Raw genomic sequence first — 18,239 nt, 5'->3', positions numbered from 1 at the left:
ACAAATTAAAAGAATTCTAAAATCGAGAATTTATTTATTGAAACAATCTTAAATATAAGAACACGACTTTTCGATCTCACACTAGAGATCATCGTCAGGTGATCTGACGATGACCTCTACGATCATCGTCAGGTGATCGTACGATGACCGCTACTACTCACACCTGACGATGATCTCTAGTGTGAGATCGAAATGTCGTGTTCTTATATTTTAGATTGTTTCAATAAATAAATTCTCGATTTTAGATTTCTTTTGATTTTTAAATAGTGGGTTTTTATCTTATCGTACTGAAAATTGTTTCCAAGTTAAACAATCGAGAATTTGAAGGTCGCGTCATCATTAAGTAATTATAATTTTACTGAATAGTTGGAATCAACGAAAATTATAAACACGAAAATCAGAATCATATTTGTTGAATTGTTGAAGTCATCGAGAATAAGAGGGTCATCCATTAGTAACGACACGTAATTATAATTTTACTGAATACTGAGTAATTAATCATAATTCTATCAAATCGTTGAAGTCATTGAGAATAAGAAGTTCGTCATTAGTAACTAATCATAATTTTACTAAAATCGTTGAAGTCATTGAGAATGAGAAGGTCGTCATTAGTAACTAATCATAATTTTACTGAAATCGTTGAAGTCATTGAGAATGAGAAGGTCATCATTAGTAACTAATCATAATTTTACTGAAATCGTTGAAGTCATTGAGAATAAGAAGGTCGTCATTAGTAACTAATCATAATTTAACTGGAATCGTTGAAGTCATTGAGAATGAGAAGGTCGTCATTAGTAACTAATCATAATTTTACTGAAATCGTTGAAGTCATTGAGAATGAGAAGGTCATCATTAGTAACTAATCATAATTTTACTGGAATCGTTGAAGTCATTGAGAATGAGGTCATCATTAGTAACTAATCATAATTTAACTGGAATCGTTGAAGTCATTGAGAATGAGAAGGTCGTCATTAGTAACTAATCATAATTTAACTGGAATCGTTGAAGTCATTGAGAATGAGAAGGTCGTCATTAGTAACTAATCATAATTTTACTGAAATCGTTGAAGTCATTGAGAATGAGAAGGTCGTCATTAGTAACTAATCATAATTTTACTGAAATCGTTGAAGTCATTGAGAATGAGAAGGTCATCATTAGTAACTAATCATAATTTTACTGGAATCGTTGAAGTCATTGAGAATGAGGTCATCATTAGTAACTAATCATAATTTTACTGGAATCGTTGAAGTCATTGAGAATGAGGTCATCATTAGTAACTAATCATAATTTTACTGACTCGTTGAAGTCATCGAAAAGTAGAAGGTTGTAATTAAATTATATTCTTACCTTGTAGTACTTCGCTTTACCTTCATCGTGATTGTTGTTGGCGATGCAGGTGTCGTCTGTGATGACGTCATACAGGTAGCAATGTCCCCCGTTGAACGACATGGCCGAACATTTCTCGTCGTTCATACAAATATCACCGCATTCGACGACGCTGCGGGCATTTCTCTTCGCGATCACGCGGTTTGGGGCCCAGTTTCGGGAACCTTTTCCGCTTCGTCCGTCGTCCGCAGACGAGCACTTGGGCAGCCGAGAGAATTTCTTCGAGCGGAACTCGGTGAAAACTTCAGCTACGACGAAACAGTAAACGACGACCAGTAACATGTTGATTGTGTTCATCGTGATGAGTGTGACTTCAGTAATTCCCAGTTCGATTGTGGACAGCAAACCCGACAATAGGCCCAACCCTCCTTGTGAAATGTTAATTTTTGTGACATCACGCACAAATGAAAATCTGATTGGTTCTTATTTGGTGATCGTTGAAGCCCTTCCAGGAAATAAAAATGTCCATAATATACGAACGTATCTTCAAATCTATCGCATTAGCATGTCACCTAGGAGCTACGTGGAACCCCGAAGGTAATGTTCTTTGTAACATTCATATTTATATTTTTCGAATGCGGGTAGGTTATGTTTTCAAGGGGCTGCAGTTGTTAAAAAGTTGGTTAGAGTTAACCAGTGGATATTGACAAAGTGGCAATTACAAAATTCATCGTTACTACAGTAACCAACTTTTGAGCAACCGGCCCCAGGCTTACGTCGTTTTAGGATCTTTTGAATTTCGAATTTCTAATCATGTTTGGCGACAGGTGAGAGATTCTGTAACGAGTAGGGGCCCTGGTGGCCAAAACATAGTGGATTTAATTCTGTTTAAATGGGGATCGAGTGCTCGCTGAAGCGGACATTGTTCTGCAAAGAGGATTAATTTTCTCTACCCCGTTTCATTAGAGGCAGGTGCGGTTAATCATAAACAATGCGCTTTCAGTGGAGCGGTTTAATTTAAAGTATCAGAAACTATAGAATTTCACACAAAAAAAAACCAGAGGGTCGTCGCCGTCAAGGAGCAAAGACCCAGAATCTTACGATTTTTCTAAATGTCTAGCCGGTCGTAGTACTCGAATGGAAGCTATGATTACGTAGTCCAAATCTAAGCCATCATATTTACATATTTACATATTTTCACTTATCATTTTGACATTATATTTGATACACGGGAGGGGGGCCAGCCACAGTTTCACTGACTGCGACCCGATGACTCAGTCCGAGGAGGTCTTGATTACTAACAACTAAGATGTTGAGACTTTCGTTATTGGGGGCTAGTGTATAGTACGGAATAGCGATCATATTTAGGACTGGGTGAAGATTAGCCACAAAGTGGTTAGAATGAAATAAGCTAGACTATGGAAAGGCCGTACTCCGCCGCCGTGTCGGGCTGAGAACTGTCAAACGTCCGTGCCTGAGTCAATGTCCGTACCCGAGTCGGCGTCCGAGTCAGTAGTCCGACAGAGTTGTGGACCCGGAAATGAATTTAAAAATCAAATTTTTTCAGCAATAAAATGCGATGAAAAACTGGGTTTAAAATCGAAATGACGCAAGTAGCGAAAACGTCGGAAGCGAAAGAAAGCAGCAGAGATAAGAAAACCGAAGATGCAAGACCTAAAGATAAGAAGGAAAAGGATGTACCACCAACAAAAGTGAGAAAGAACCAGAATTTTAGATTATTTTTGGTTTGAGCGTCGGTCACCGTGTACCCCCCCCCCCCCGTGGCAGGGGGTCATTGGTGTTGCATGAACAATATTAATACCCCCTCCCTAAAGCAAAATATCCCATCAAATGTGGCTGGGTGTATAACAGCGTTCCTACTAGCTCGGCTAGCGGGAATATCCTCTTTAGCTAAGCGGTAGAGCGTCTGCCTTGGACTCCAGGCATCGAGAGTTCAAACCTCGGAAAGGACGGATATTTCTTCCCGTTACACAAAGCTGTTGGTAGGATTTTGCAGTTAGTAGGACCCATTTCTGAAAAGGCTTTTTTAATTGCTAAGGTCCTATTGGAAATAGATACTTCTTGAAACCTGAAGATTCCACAATATTGTTTTAAGATTTTGTAGTGGTTTGTCAATTTGCGTAGCTGGACCCGGTTCCACAGTTGTGAGTTAGAGTTAACTCTGAGTTAAAGTTAGTTCATTTTCAATGTTTTAAACCCAGGGTCGAATCTTAACTCAGAACTGTGGAACTGGACCCTGGACCTGGTTTATAATGGGCCTATCATCTTCTATCAGTCCGTCTCAAGATGAGCCAAGGTCCGTAAGACGTCCTCTATTGTAGGCTCTAAACTCTTTTTCAGGTAGTCATTCGAAAACTTCCTCCGTCAATGACCGAAGCTCAATTTCTCGAACAAATCTCTCCAGTTCCGGACTATGATCTTTTCTATTTTACCAAAGCGGACAGAAGGTAAATAACTCTGCTAATGTCTGGTGTTTGTAGTTCATTTTCAATCAAAAATGTCTCAGGTGAAGCACTGAACACATGTGAAGTGTGGACGATTAGTTTTTGAAAGTGCACTGATAAAATGTCTAATGTCTGATGTTTTTAGTTTATTTTGCAATTAAAAATGTCTGAGGTGAAACACTGAACACATGTGAAGTGTGGACAATCAGTTTTTGGAAGTGCACTGATAAAATGTATTTTGAGAATATGAATTGTTTTACAGTTTGGGGCCGATGGCGACGTCGCGAGCCTACATCAATTTCCTAACGCAAGACGATCTGTTCATGTTCTGCGATAAATTCGATGGTTACGTGTTCGTCGACGGCAAAGGTGAGAAAAAAAAATTGCGAAATTGCGTCGTCTGGTATCGAATGAAATATTACGAAAAAATTGAAATTTCTTATTTTGTGAAAAATATTTCTTCGAATTTCCAGGTACGGAATATCCGGCCGTTGTGGAGTTCGCGCCGTTTCAGAAAGTACCGAAAAAGAAACCGAAAAAACCAGACACGAAGAAAGGCACTTTAGAACAAGGTAGGCCTAAGTCCTGAATATACGATCAAAAATTCAATTTTGATTGGCGCCAAGCCGGAGAGACCTGGTTAGGGATCATTCATTTATTACGTACGCATAAAATTTGAATTTTTCAACCCCCCCTCCCCCTCTGTACACAAAATCGGCCATTTTTTGGTATACATTAAGCATTACAGTACGCAATTGCACTGACACCTCCCCCCTCCCCTAATGCGTACGTAATAAATGAATGACCCCTTATATAAAGTTGTCGATTAAGTTTGACATTAGAATTAAAGTTGTCGATCGGGATCCAGTTCCACAGTTGTGAATCAAGATTTGACTCATGGTTAACTCATTGGAAACTCTAACTCACAACTGTAGTGCTGGGTCCAGATAAGAAGTCGCCATCACTTGTAACGAAAGCAACTAAACTAAATATTTGAATTTTTTTCTAAAATTGGGTCTACATGGAAAGCGATATTCCATAGAAATCAAATCAAAGTTGAAATGTTCTAATCGTTTCATTTCAGACCCGGAATATCTGAAGTTCGTCGAGTTTTTAAACACGCCGAAACCCGAACATCCGAGCATCGATAAATTCCTCGAAGAAATCGAAAACAAAGAGAAAATTATGGGCAAGAGTAAGTGTGAAACGTTCACAGTTCAGGATTCTTAATCCGTCTGCTCGGTTTGGAAGGGTTCTTCACACAGAACATGGAATTCTGAATTTGTATTTTCCTGCAGGGCAAATCGGGGTATTCTGACTCTTTTCTTGGAAATTAGAGAAAAGTCCGGAGACACAAGAACCTCTTGATAATAAACAGTCCTCACTGAGGATATCTCATAATTCAATCAGGGAATTTGAATTTTTGGTGTCTTGTTGTTCTTGCTGGTGACGAGTGACACAAGGAACCTCTTGATAAGAAACAGCCCTCACTGATGATATCTTATAATTTAATCAGGGTATTTGCATTCTAAGTGTCTTGTTCTTGCTGGTGACAAGTGACGCAAGGAGCTTAGCTCCACTGGGGATATCTTATAACTTAATCCGGAAATTTTTGGTCCAGGGTCAGGATAATTTTGGGGAATTATGGATTCTCTGATCTGTAAAGAACCCAAGATCTGAACTGAACTGATAAACGCGTTCTGATTACAGAGGGCAGCGCGCCTAAAATGACCACTCCTTTGATCGAAGCCATCAAAAAGAAAAAAGAAGAAAAGAAATTAGTAATGCAGGTACTACTTTATAGAGTTATCCCCCAAGAGATGAATTCCACTAATCTCTGCTCGAGTTCCATCAAAACAAAGAAAGCTCTCAAGCCGCCTAAATCCACCCTGCCTACACAAAAATGGTTATAGTGGGATTTGAACCCATTTGAGCTTATGATAAACTAGACATCCAAGTCTTCAGAATACCGTACAGAAATATCTTCTTATTTGAAGTTATCAAGTATTTTGAGTAAGAACATGACAGATCTAAGCGCTCACTTCAAATCCAAATCCAAGTAAGTTTGGATGAATTTCGGCGGCCAAAAGGACATGATTTTGGTGGCCCGCCTCATCAAATCTTACATCATATGAAAGCCTTGACTATTTACTACAAAATAACGCGAACTTGTAATACATGAAAATCAACTGGGAATTGAGCTGATTCTGTGTCGTAATAAATGATCGACTCCCCTTGATTCGATTTCCCTTGAATTTTTTGAGGAGTAATAGACACAACATAGTGAAATTACCGAGTGCTAATGGGTTAAAACAATGTTTTTTTTTCTCGACAGCGACTTCGAGAAGAGAAGAAAAAACGCGAAATCGAACGCAAAAAACAACGCGACGAGGAACGGCGTAAATCGCGCGAGCGAGAAATTCAGCGCCGCGAAAAAGAGAAAAGCCGACAGCAGGAGAAAACGGCGGCGAAAACGAAATCGTCGAAGGACGATTCGGAGAGCGGCGAAAAACCGAAGCAGACGGACGCCGGCGACCGCGACGAGAGGAAGAAATCGTCGACGCCCGACGACGAGCGCAAAGATTCGTCGTCCGCCGAGAGTAAGGAGAAGAACGACGAGGAAGGCGCGAAGAAGGACGAGTCGGAGGACGGTAAAGGAGGAAAGGAGCGCAAGGGTTCGAGTTCGTCAGCCGCCGGAAAGGATAAAGATGAAATAACAGTGAGGGTAAGCGTCCTTTTAAGTTCAACAGGAGCCGGTTCGACAGTCGAGACTTAAGTCCAAAAGTGGGCTTAAGTCTTTAAGATTGGCCTTGAGTTGTTAGATTGGCTATAGAACTAACATGTTCTTAGAGACTGGTCTTAAGTCTAAGCAGTGACTATGGAACCAGCCCCAGGGCTGGAATGATTCTAAGATTATTGGAAGGCTTGGGTCTTATAGAAAGGTCATTCACGCGTATAAAGCAGCCTCGCTGTAAACCGCAAACTGGGTTTTCCACTTCGGCGTTAGAAATTCCCGGAGAAACCCATTCAAAAATTTGCGATTTCCGAGATTTTCAAATTAATAGGTTTTAATGATTTCTGTCTTGACAAAAACAGTACAACCTCAATGACAATGGGAAGTCAGGGGTTCCGACCCCGAAATCACCCATAGATCGACCCCTTATCGTTCACAAAATATATCGGCGATTTTCAACTCGTTTTTTCAGGTGCTCAGGAATCCCGAACGCGAAAAACAGAAACAACGCGAAATCGATCGATTCCGCGAGAAAGAAAAGGCGAAAACTCGACAGAAAGAACAGGGTACGATTTAAAACGACTTATTCAGCGAAAATCAGACGACCTTCAGAACGAGCGACCTTTGGAAATCGCTTGTGACGTAGAACATTATTCTTCTTAACCATTTCGACTTAGGCTATTATGTCGAAATTCGAGTTATTATAGTATTATGTCGAAATTCGAGTTATTATGGTGAAAATCGAGTTATTATAGTATTATGTCGAAATTCGAGTTATAATGTCGAAATTCGAGTTATTATGTCGAAATTCGAGTTATCATAGTATTATGGTGAAATTCGAGTTATTATGTCGAAATTTGAGTTATTATGTCGAAATTCGAGTTATCATAGTATTATGGTGAAATTCGAGTTATTATGTCGAAATTCGAGTTACTATGATGAAATTCGAGTAATAATGGTGAAATTAGAGTTATCATAGTATTATGGCTTGTCCGAATTCCGATAGATAAGCTTACTGTGAAATTTGACTTCATAACAACAAGTCGAACAGGTTTTGCTCCCCGACTAAAAATCCTTCAAAATCCTGATGTGAAATAATTACAGGCGGTAAAGGTGATGATCGCAGAGACGGCGGTCGCGGCGACAGTTTTAAAGATCGTCGACGAGACTCCGACTCGAAGGGTAATAAAGAACGCGGAGACACGACGAGAGATCGGCGCAGACGCTCGACGAATGAAGATCGGCGCACGGATCGCGGCGGCGGCGGTGGCGCCACCGGTGCCGGTAAAAACGATCGCAAGGATCACCGAGAAGAATCCGGCCGAACGAAAGCAGGCGGATCTCGAGACGACAAGTAAGTTCACTACGGGATCATTCATTTTTTTACGAATAAAATTTTTCAACCCCCCCTTCCCCTCTGTACGCAAAATCGGCCATCTTTTCATATACATTAAGCATTACAGTACGCAATTGCACTGATCCCTCCCCCTCCCCTAATGTGTACGTAATAAATGAATGACCCCTACTCACTCCCCTGGTCATTTGATTCCAATGATTCAGTTAAGGGTTGGAAATAGTTGAGATTATTTCACAATTTCTAGTTTTGACATCCATCCATTCATCAACACAACCCACAATATCAATTTGGACAACTGGGGTCCATTGCTCAAAAGTTGGTTAAAGATAACGGCCGATAAATACCATAGTAACAATGAACTTTCAATTGTCACTATGTCAACTATCCTCTGGTTAACTCCAACCAACTTTTCAGGCAACTGGCCCCTGGTTTTTTTTAATGTTTTGGGTGGAATCCTTCAACCCATCTTCAGAGTCAGTATATTTGACTTTTATTCTAAACTCTGAAGATGGGTGGAAGAATTCCACCTGAAATGTGAGGGAAAAAACAATAATAGTTGTTCAAATTGATAGAGTGGAACCTTGTTATAACGAACTTGGATACAACGATAAGAAAAGTGTGGGATTTTAATTTTGGTGTCTTGTCTGTTCATTTTACTTTAGGCGGCCAGAGAAGGAAACTAAAGCGCGTCAGGATCGCAAACCGGTCGATTCGAAAACCGACGACAAATCGGGAAGCAGCGCGAATAAAGAAACCACTAAACCGTCATCAAATGATACGACTAAAGATGGCAGCAGCAGCAGCAGCAGCAGCAGCAATAAACCAAAAGATGAAAAACAGGAAAATAAGGTAAAAATCAAACGATAACTCAATCGTGTTTCTATGAAAGTTTCCAGCCTGCTGAAGATGTTTGTGGTTAATTTTAGGCTGCGTCTGCCGATGGAAGTTCGTCTCCGTCTGCTTCCGATAGTCGGCGAATCAGAAACAAGGTCAGTATCGAAACGCTATCCATCACGACCCTGTTCCACTGTACCCTTTTAAAAGATACTCTAACCCTTTCAGTGCGCGTACCCTGTTATGCGGCGTATAATCTACCCACCCTAAAACCCTAAATGGCACCTGGCCCGCAGTGCGGTGTATCCCTGTAATTATCAATCAAAAAAAATCTCGATTGACTCCATCCAGCATTTCATGTTATGAAGCTGTCTAGATTGAAATCTTAAATTAAATTTTGATTAATTCATTTAATTCTTAATTCTAACCCGAAAATTGCCGAATTGGGTCCAGCCTTTTGGGGAAGGGAAATATTCCAAAATGCGAAATACAAGGTCATTTTTTTTTCTGACGTAGGACCGGCCGGAGCGAGAGATCTACGTTCCCGGCAGACGACGCGCGGAGATCGAGAAAAAGATGGCGCAACGAAAAACCACCGACGACTGCCCGAAAACCGAACAGAGTTCGAAAACATCATCGTCGTCGACGACGCCGGCTTCCGAACAGAAAAGATGAATCGCACCTTCAACGATTCAGAATTTCAAACTTAGAATTTTTGAATCGTTTATGCGTTTGCTGCTGTCCTGGTAATACGGCGCTGTCCCCTATTGACACTACAAGTTATCTCACAGACAGACGTCGTTCAAAATTGACCAATAAGCAGCTCGGAGACAAGCAGACTGTTCACACTGCCAGCGAATCAAGAACTCTGTTATCGAATATTCGAGATAACTCGTAGTGGCAATGATGGCAGAACTGGAACTAAGAGATAACTCAAACGCATTTGAGGAAAAAGTAACTTCCGAAGTAGTTCAGTTGAAAGCTCATGTAAATACATCTGAAGAATTCCACGTCGAGTTCATCCGATACGGAATTCGTTTGTCTGTGCAGACGGACATTGAAATGGCAGCCGCTCTTTGCCACAAGTGCATTTTAATTTATCAGTTGTTGTTTATAGAAATATTGAAATGTATTCGTTGATGTTAGTCATCGATAATAAATAAAGTTTGAAAAATATGAATAATTATTTTTCTTCGTTTATATTTCAACGGGATTGCTGGGAAAAGTATCAAGTCTTATTCGTAGGCCTACAGTAAGGATCGAAATACAGTGAACATCAAGGCAGGTTTAGATTGGTCCCTACCGATTCTTTCTCTTCCGTTGTGTTCGTTTCAACCAGGAACACGCTCTACCTATTCCGCAATAGCACTTGTAAACCTGATAGAAGCGGCCGGTAGAGAGTTTGTAATCTGTAAACCCGATAGAAGCGGCCGGTAGAGAGTTTGTAATCCGTAAACCCGATAGAAGCGGCCGGTAGAGAGTTTGTAATCTGTAAACCCGATAGAAGCGGTCGGTAGAGAGTTTGTAATCTGTAAACCTGATAGAAGCGGCCGGTAGAGAGTTTGTAATCTGTAAACCCGATAGAAGCGGCCGGTAGAGAGTTTGTAATCTGTAACTCTGATAGAAGCGGCCGGTAGAGAGTTTGTAATCTGTAAACCCGATAGAAGCGGCCGGTAGAGAGTTTGTAATCCGTAAACCCGATAGAAGTGGCCGGTAGAGAGTTTGTAATCTGTAAACCCGATAGAAGCGGTCGGTAGAGAGTTTGTAATCTGTAAACCCGATAGAAGCGGCCGGTAGAGAGTTTGTAATCTGTAAACCCGATAGAAGCGGCCGGTAGAGAGTTTGTAATCTGTAAACCCGATGGAAGTGGCCGGTAGAGAGTTTGTAATCTGTAAACCTGATAGAAGCGACCGGTAGAGAGTTTGTAATCTGTAACCAGCATTCGTTCAATCGACACTTGCCTGAATTGGGATTAGTTTAATCCAGATTTTTATCTAATCTGGATATCACAGTAAACTACGCCTAACTCAAACAAACTGGGACTAGCAAAATCGGCCCGAGGCAAGGGAAATCTGAGTTAAAGACAGGAAAATACGGTATGAATTCAGACAAATTTTGTTTTTGTCAGTTATTAAGTCAGAGTTAGAAATGAAATAAACGTTTGTAACAAAATTTCTCACGAACCGGATGAATTTCATCCGTCCAGAATGAATCGTCGAATCTGCATCGAGATTCTTCTCTAGAAAACATGCAACACTTACCGGTTTTAGATATAATTCAAAATTTTATTTACATTTTAGCAAAAACGTTCATCGACGTTGCCTTCAATAAATAAACAAACAAACATAGGTAAATATTCTTACAGATATAACTCTTCATAAATCATTGTTTCTATCATAGAAATTGATCAACAATTGTACAAAAAACATTTCTCTCGTGCAAAATATTTAAGTTATCCATTACTAATCGACATTTGGACGGATTTGATGTTTTATTTCAGCTATCAAATCAGGACGGATTTTAAAACGTTCTTGTCCATCACAGAATACACAGAACATGTAGAAATAACATTTCGTAAACAATTTTCGCTGTGAAAATATCTACGTTTAAACATGAATCGCGGACGGCAGATTTTACGATCATTCGAATCGATTCGAAAATATGAAATGAGCGAAAATAGATAATCTTGAAAACACGGTTAACATCGCAGTGAAGCAATCCTGGATCCAGTTCCGCAGTTGTGAGTTAAGATTCGATTATGAGTTAACGCATTGAAAATGAACTAAATTTCTAACTAAAACTCGCGACTGTGGAACTGGATCCTGAAGGATAGATTTTAACCAAGGCTGAATTTCATAAAATTGGTAGCAAAGTTATTTTTCAGGGTTAAATCTTCAGCCCTAAGTCCGGTTTCATATAATGGATGATTGAAATTAAGCCCTAAGCGTACATTTTGCCGAAGTAAACCTTAAAAACTGATATATCTTTGAATAGATCCATGCTGGGTCCAAAGTCTGTAAAAATCTTTCGCAAATTTCCGGGTGGATTTTCTCTTTTTTTAATAGTCGAGACTCATGAGAAGCGCGGCTCCGCGTTTCGCCCAGTGATCGGGCATTTTTTCGCCCGATTTCAAATCGACGGCGACGACGAACGACTCGCGCCCGGCGCCGCCCGCTCGGTTCGGGTAGTAATAACACGGACACGTGTAGATTCCTGAAATATAGCGACAACAACGATTTAAATATCCAGAGAAAATAAACTCACCGAGTTCAAAGTTCAGCTCTAAACCGGGGACGGCCATTTTGACTGATTTTCTCATGATTTTGACCACGTTATAACACATATCGAACAACAGAAATATTTAGAGAAAATAAACAACTCTTCGAGTTCCTGGGCCGATTCTAAATCACGGACGGCGGTCACTTTCCGTCAATTTACAAATCCCCTGAATTTTCCATGTTAGGCCTATTACACAAAATTCTCTGTGAGTGAATCTGGGAAATTTCTAGATTTAGAATGTTAGAATTCATTCATTTTTCATTGAATCACGTATTGATAAAAAAACACGTGGTCAATAACATTATCCAAATTCTTTTGAGTTTTCCAGTAAAATTTGGCGAATTCCCAGAGTTTTCCCTGATTTTGTCTAGATTTAACTGATTCCTTGAGTTTTGCGGGTCAGTGGGGCCACCCTGTCTACTGCAGATGTTCAAATTCCCTTGAGTTTTCCAGGTTTTCGGTAAAATTTGGCGAATTCCCCGAGTTTTCCCTGAATTTTGTCTTGATTTTACGGATTCCATGTCTTTTGTGGGTCAGTGGCGCCACCCTGTCTACTGCAGATGCTGAACAAATCCCAAAAAGTAACGTAAGACCTCGGGCACGAGTTTGCCGACTAATGAACTAATGAAACTAACCTCGTCCGGCTCGACGCTTCGATTCGACCGGTTTGAAATGAATCGTCGGAATCGGGCAGACGAGTTGCATCGGTTCGGCTTCGATCAGGCATTGATTCTTTTTATCCCAGCCGGCGCCTTGCAGGAACAGATTCTTCACCAGTACGCCATCTTTAGGCGGACCGGTGATATTACTGTCGTCGACGGTCATCACCGTGAACTCCCACGACAGAGAATCGACGGAAACCTAGAAAAACGATGACAGGAAAAAATATTTTTTAAATCGCAAAATTTTTTTCGTAAATATTGAGAAATCTTTGTACAGTAGATTTCGCTCAACGTGGCCACTTTCTGCCCATCTACAGATCCTCTGACTTTTCCATGCGATAACCAAAAAATTCCCTGAGTGAATCAGAGAAATTTCTAGGCTTAAAATGTTACAATTCATTCATTTCTCATTGAATCACGTATTGATAAAGAACCACGTGATCAATAACATTATCAGGATTCCCTCGCAGGTTTTTAGTCTAATTATTCTAGGTCTATCTAGGCCACCCGGTCCAAAATTATTAATCCTTAACTAAATTCATTCTCTAATGACTAGAAATTCAAAGATTCTATTCGAAGGGATTCAATCCGAGTTCTTACGTTGTTGAATCGAGCGGATGTTTGAAGCACGGCCGTGAGGAACCCGGTCGGGAACGTGAACGCGGCCATCCAGAATATCGTCGGCGGGTGAGCCGTCGTCGCCCACTTTTCGAAGTGTTCGACGCGCTGTACGAGATCTCGCGTCCACGCGGCCAGCGGTTTCATCGACGGGTACGCCTACAAAGATAAATCACAAATAAATTAATTCAACCATGCGTGTATTGATCTGAACTAGAACTGGTCTGAAGTAGTTAAATCCTTTCAGCGTGTCTACACCACAGTGCGGTCTATGAATAGTTGATGGCTTTGCTAGTACACTGCATCGTGGTGTACTACAACTGGTCTGAAGTGGTTTAATCCTTTCAGCACGTCTACACCGCGGTGCGGTATATAGATTGGTGACAGACTTTGCTAGTACACCGCATCGCGGTGTATGGATGCTATCAATAATTATCTTTTATCTATATTGAGAGATGGCAACACTTGTCAAACATAGACAAATGTTAGTAACTAACGATACACCGCGTTGTGGTGTAGATGCACTATTAGCGGTATGCCCAGTATTTAATGTACTGGGGTGAAATTGTACCAAATTTTAAAACTATCTCCAGCACTATAGGGTATTTACTAGTCAGCACTGAAAGAGTTAACAAATGACAAATGATAGATTTTGACCCTGAAAGTGTTAATTCCAAATGTTAGTTTAGTCACTTCTAAAGATGGACTGATGTTGACTGTTTGAGTCAGTTCCAAAATAGAGCATTGAAAATGAAACTTACCTTCAGCCAAGAAGGCGGCACACGCGCGTCGAATATACAATTGAATATGTCCTCCAGTTCATTCGACATCACGACCAAACCTTGGATACCTTTCTCTAGCGCGACGAGCGATTCTCGGATCTGGTTTAACAACGCGTTGTAACGTTGAATCTGAAACCGAAATCGAAATTCATAGCGTGAAAATATCTTAATATTTTCGACTAAAAACTGTTAAAACTGCGTAGTATTCCGGTGAACGTACCTCTTGTAAGAGTACGACGTTAAGAGGCGACGGATCGAGAGCGAGAATCTTCGCGGTGCCGTCGTAATCGATGTTTTCCGGTAACTGGCGATAAATGTTCGCGGACAATTCCAAAACCTAGAAAACATTCACAATTCACAGAATCAATGAACGACGAACAGTAGGCAATAGGTTGAAATGTATTCAGTGCCTATAGGGTATCAATATGACTCCATTGCCAGGGAGGGATTTATGGAGGCAATTATCAAAAGATTACAAGGCGAGGCAGTCAGGATCTTGAGAGAAAATTACTATCTACATTGTTAATTGATGATGTCATAGGGGGATCCAGGTAGACAAGGTTAATTTGGAATTTGATGATGTCATAGGATGGATTGATGGAGTCAGCCAGGATCTTGAGAAAAGATTACTAGGTAAGATTACTAGGGAATTCAATGATTTCATAGGAGGATCCAAGAAGTCTGGATCTTAAGACAAGATTACTTTCTCAGGCATCTACATTGTTATTTGATGATGTCATAGGGGGATTCAGGTGGTCAGGATCTTGAGACAAGATTAATTTCTAATTTGATGATGTCATAGGGGGTTCTGGTAGTCGGGATCTTGAAACGAGATTACTAATCTGATCTAATTTGATGATGTCATAGGGGGGTTCTGATAGTCGGGATCTCGAAACGAGATTACTAATTTGATCTAATTTGATGATGTCATAGGGGGGTTCTGGTAGTCGGGGTCTTGAAACGAGATTACTAATCCGTTCTAATTTGATGATGTCATCGGGTGAATTGTTTTTTACCTTATCCTCGCGACTTTCACCGCTAGCAGCCGACGATACTTGCGGTTGTAACGACAGCAACGTTTCGAACAGCATCCTCGTCTCCTGTATTTGCGACGCGATGTCGGCGTTCGGATGTTGCCCGAACGCCTCGGGATGGTCGATATTCGGTAACATGCTGACGTATTCTTTATACGCGCCCAACGGACCGTCTTTAGGTATGTAATAGGTGGGCAGCACAGACATCCTGAAAAAAATTAATATATTCATTCAAGCGTCTGCTTCATCGGTAATGAGTTGATAATATTTTCAGGAATGTAGTTCAAACTGTAATAATGCATTCATGTGTTGGAGATAATTTGAAAATTTTCAATAATTCCACCAGAGTGCGGTGTATAAAGGCCATGCCACCAAAGTGCGTCTACACCATGGCGCGGTGTATCATGAGTTACTAATATTTGACAGTTTCAACAAAACAAAATTCCACCAGAGTGCGATGTAAACCGGCCATACCACCATAGTGCGTCTACACCATGGTGCGGTGTACCTACTAATATTTGACAGATTCAACTACGTTTGACAGAGGCGGCCACCTTTCAACAACAACTAATCTTTTAGTTTAAACTAATTACTAATAACACAAATCGACTACAACGCGGTGTACTAGCTAAGTCCATCACCAATCTATACACGGCACTGCGGTGTAGACGCGCTAAGAGGATAATTCTGCATTGAAAGTGTTAGCGTTACGTGTACTTACTTGAAAAACGGAGTACTGATCGAAGGGTCGTTGAAGAAATCGTTGATATACGTCAACAACAGCCGTCTGTCCCAGTCGTCGGTCACGTGACCTCCGTAGTTGATACCGGCGATCAGATATTTCAATGCGTCCCACGGAGTTTCGTCGTATTCGTCTAAATAAATGCTCAACAAATTCTCGGATACCTGCAGGCAGACGACAGGGAGAGAATGAATAATGATTTCTGAATTGTTAGCGATACGGGGTCATGTCTAGATCAATACGTTCATCAGTCTGTTCTTTCCTAAGTTTTTGAAAGTGTGCTGATAAAATGTCTAATGTCTGGTGTTTGTAGTTCATTTTCAATTCAATTAAAAATGTCTCAGGTGAAATAATTATCTTAATGTATTCATTATTGTAAACCACCTTGAAACGCAGTGTAAAGTGGTGTATAAATAAAATTATTATTATCATTAAATACTGAACACATGTGAAGTGTGGACGATCAGTTTTTGAAAATGTGCTGATAAAATGTCTAATGTCTGGTGTTTGTAGTTCATTTTCGATTAAAAATGTCTCAGGTGAAGCACTGAACACATGTGAAGTGTGGATGATACATTGTAATTGGTGGCCGAGTCCAGGATACAGATCTGTTTTCTGGTTGAAACCGGCATCGAAATATCGAAAAACTAACCTCGAAATCGGAATCGTTGAAATCGTACGGAATATTCCAGCCGAGCATCAAGAATTTTCTCCTCTCCAATAAAACAGAATGGAAGAAGCACAGACAGAACAGCAATTTACGATATTTCTCCGGTTTACCGCAGCGTACGAACTGTTGATCGGTGATCAGATGATACAAACGTTTCATATTCGCTTTCAAACCCTGCAGGAGAAATAGACACTCTTTTCAAAGTCAATTCGAAAAAAAAATTGGAAACTAAAATGTCGTAATACCGGTCGGTAAGATAAGATTTTTAGAGATTACTCTAGAAATATTTCAATTTTTCTATTTTGATTGTTTAACTGGACCCAGTTCCACAGTTGTGAGTTAGAGTTAACTCTGAGTTAAAGTTAGTTCATTTTCGATGTTTTAACCCGGGGTCAAATCCTAACTCAGAACTGTGGAACTGGACCCTGACGTTGAAGGCTTGATTTGATCCTAGTACAAAAATAATTTTGGAAATGAAATAGTTTTTCGGTCAAACTGAACTCACAACTGTCGAACCGGGAGCACAGTTTCCACAGTTACGAGTTTCAAATTGACATTAACCAATTCTAAAAATCTCAGCGGACAGTTTAAACATACCTTCGGCGGTTCGGTGGTCATTTTGATACCGGCTTGTAAAATGGAGATGGGGAACTCGGGATGAGGGCTACTGCTCAACCACAGACGGAACGACGGATGCGTCTCTTCGACTTGTAACTGTTCGACTAGTTTATCTAACTGCGGCATCCAACTCAACGACAAGTGGCAATTCGCCAAAAATACCCAGTTACCCTGAAATACACGTGAATTACATGAATTTAACTTTCTTTTATTCTGAAAATATTTCCGAGACGTCAGAGTGGCCACTTAAAGCCAATTTACTGAATTCCCTGTTTTTTCCATGTAATGACACAAAATTCTCTGAGTGAATCAGAGAAATTTCTTGGTTTAAAATATTCACAATTCATTCATTTTTCATGGCATCATTTCCAATGAATTTTTGGTAAAATTTGTTCAAATTCCCTGAGTTTTCTATGTTTTCTGATTCCCCGAGTTTTCCAAGATTTCCAAGTCAGTGGCCACCCTAGAATCGTTAGAGAATCTATGAGAATCTATGAGGATTTCTCTCACCTCTTTTACGCCCTCTCTGATCATCCTCGTCGCGATCGGCGCCTGACCTTGACCTAACGACAGCGCGTGGAATCGGTGAGCCATGTTGCTGGCCTCGGCGAGCTGTAACAATCCACTCGTCGGATCCTAAAGACAGAACAACAACAGATAGAATCACAGGAAATTCGGTCATATGTTATACATTGCCGGGCTGCCAGCAACAAATTGAATTTTTTTCAGTAACATTTCATTGAAATATGAAAGAAAATGTTGTAAATTAATCAGTTATCAACAGTAAGACCCTCAGTAACATCTTTCATATTTCTGTTCAAATTAATCAGTAATCAACAGTAAGAGACCCTCAGTAACATCTTTTAATGTTACTATATCATCAGTTGATACTTACCACGCCCGGTGATAAGACGAAGATAAGCGGGGTTCGCGTGGTCGAATCCTCGACGACTTGATGCATATCTAAAACTGGCGGTTCGACGAACTTCGATCCGAGATTGTTAACAATAAACGACGTAGCGCAGAACGAAACTCGGTCCGGACGCAACGACCGCACTATCAACATTCTCTGTAATTCGTTACAAGCGTTGTCCCACTCACCTATATTATATATAAAC

General features: G+C 40.5%; 2 protein-coding genes across 2 annotated transcripts in view; one reads left to right on the top strand and one right to left on the bottom strand.

The window, feature by feature from the left end:
* The first annotated feature begins 2,852 nt into the window (after positions 1-2,852).
* LOC141910820 (uncharacterized) lies at positions 2,853-9,523 on the top strand. Its single transcript, XM_074801656.1, has 12 exons — positions 2,853-3,038; positions 3,688-3,794; positions 4,054-4,160; positions 4,265-4,363; positions 4,876-4,986; positions 5,502-5,581; positions 6,127-6,516; positions 6,998-7,091; positions 7,630-7,879; positions 8,545-8,731; positions 8,809-8,871; positions 9,233-9,523. The coding sequence occupies exons 1-12, from the start codon at positions 2,931-2,933 to the stop codon at positions 9,389-9,391; spliced, it is 1,755 nt and encodes a 584-aa protein (XP_074657757.1). The 5' UTR covers positions 2,853-2,930; the 3' UTR covers positions 9,392-9,523.
* A 1,519-nt stretch (positions 9,524-11,042) lies between these two features.
* LOC141910839 (dynein axonemal heavy chain 2-like) overlaps positions 11,043-18,239 on the bottom strand; it is a 49,103-nt gene continuing 41,906 nt past the window's right edge. Inside the window, exons 52-62 of the mRNA XM_074801682.1 lie at positions 18,017-18,222; positions 17,632-17,757; positions 17,101-17,292; positions 16,486-16,677; positions 15,813-15,997; positions 15,074-15,299; positions 14,278-14,394; positions 14,037-14,186; positions 13,258-13,434; positions 12,631-12,856; positions 11,043-11,929 (exon numbers count right to left, since the gene is read on the bottom strand). Coding sequence (XP_074657783.1) covers positions 11,775-11,929; positions 12,631-12,856; positions 13,258-13,434; positions 14,037-14,186; positions 14,278-14,394; positions 15,074-15,299; positions 15,813-15,997; positions 16,486-16,677; positions 17,101-17,292; positions 17,632-17,757; positions 18,017-18,222 — 1,952 coding nt within the window. The 3' untranslated portion in view covers positions 11,043-11,774. The remainder of the gene's footprint in view (positions 11,930-12,630; positions 12,857-13,257; positions 13,435-14,036; positions 14,187-14,277; positions 14,395-15,073; positions 15,300-15,812; positions 15,998-16,485; positions 16,678-17,100; positions 17,293-17,631; positions 17,758-18,016; positions 18,223-18,239) is intronic.

This window comes from Tubulanus polymorphus, chromosome 9 (assembly GCF_964204645.1).
Source record: "Tubulanus polymorphus chromosome 9, tnTubPoly1.2, whole genome shotgun sequence".
Taxonomy (NCBI): Eukaryota; Metazoa; Nemertea; class Palaeonemertea; order Tubulaniformes; family Tubulanidae; genus Tubulanus; species Tubulanus polymorphus.
Note: the sequence above shows the minus strand (reverse complement) of the source record. Positions and strands in the feature narration are given on the sequence as shown.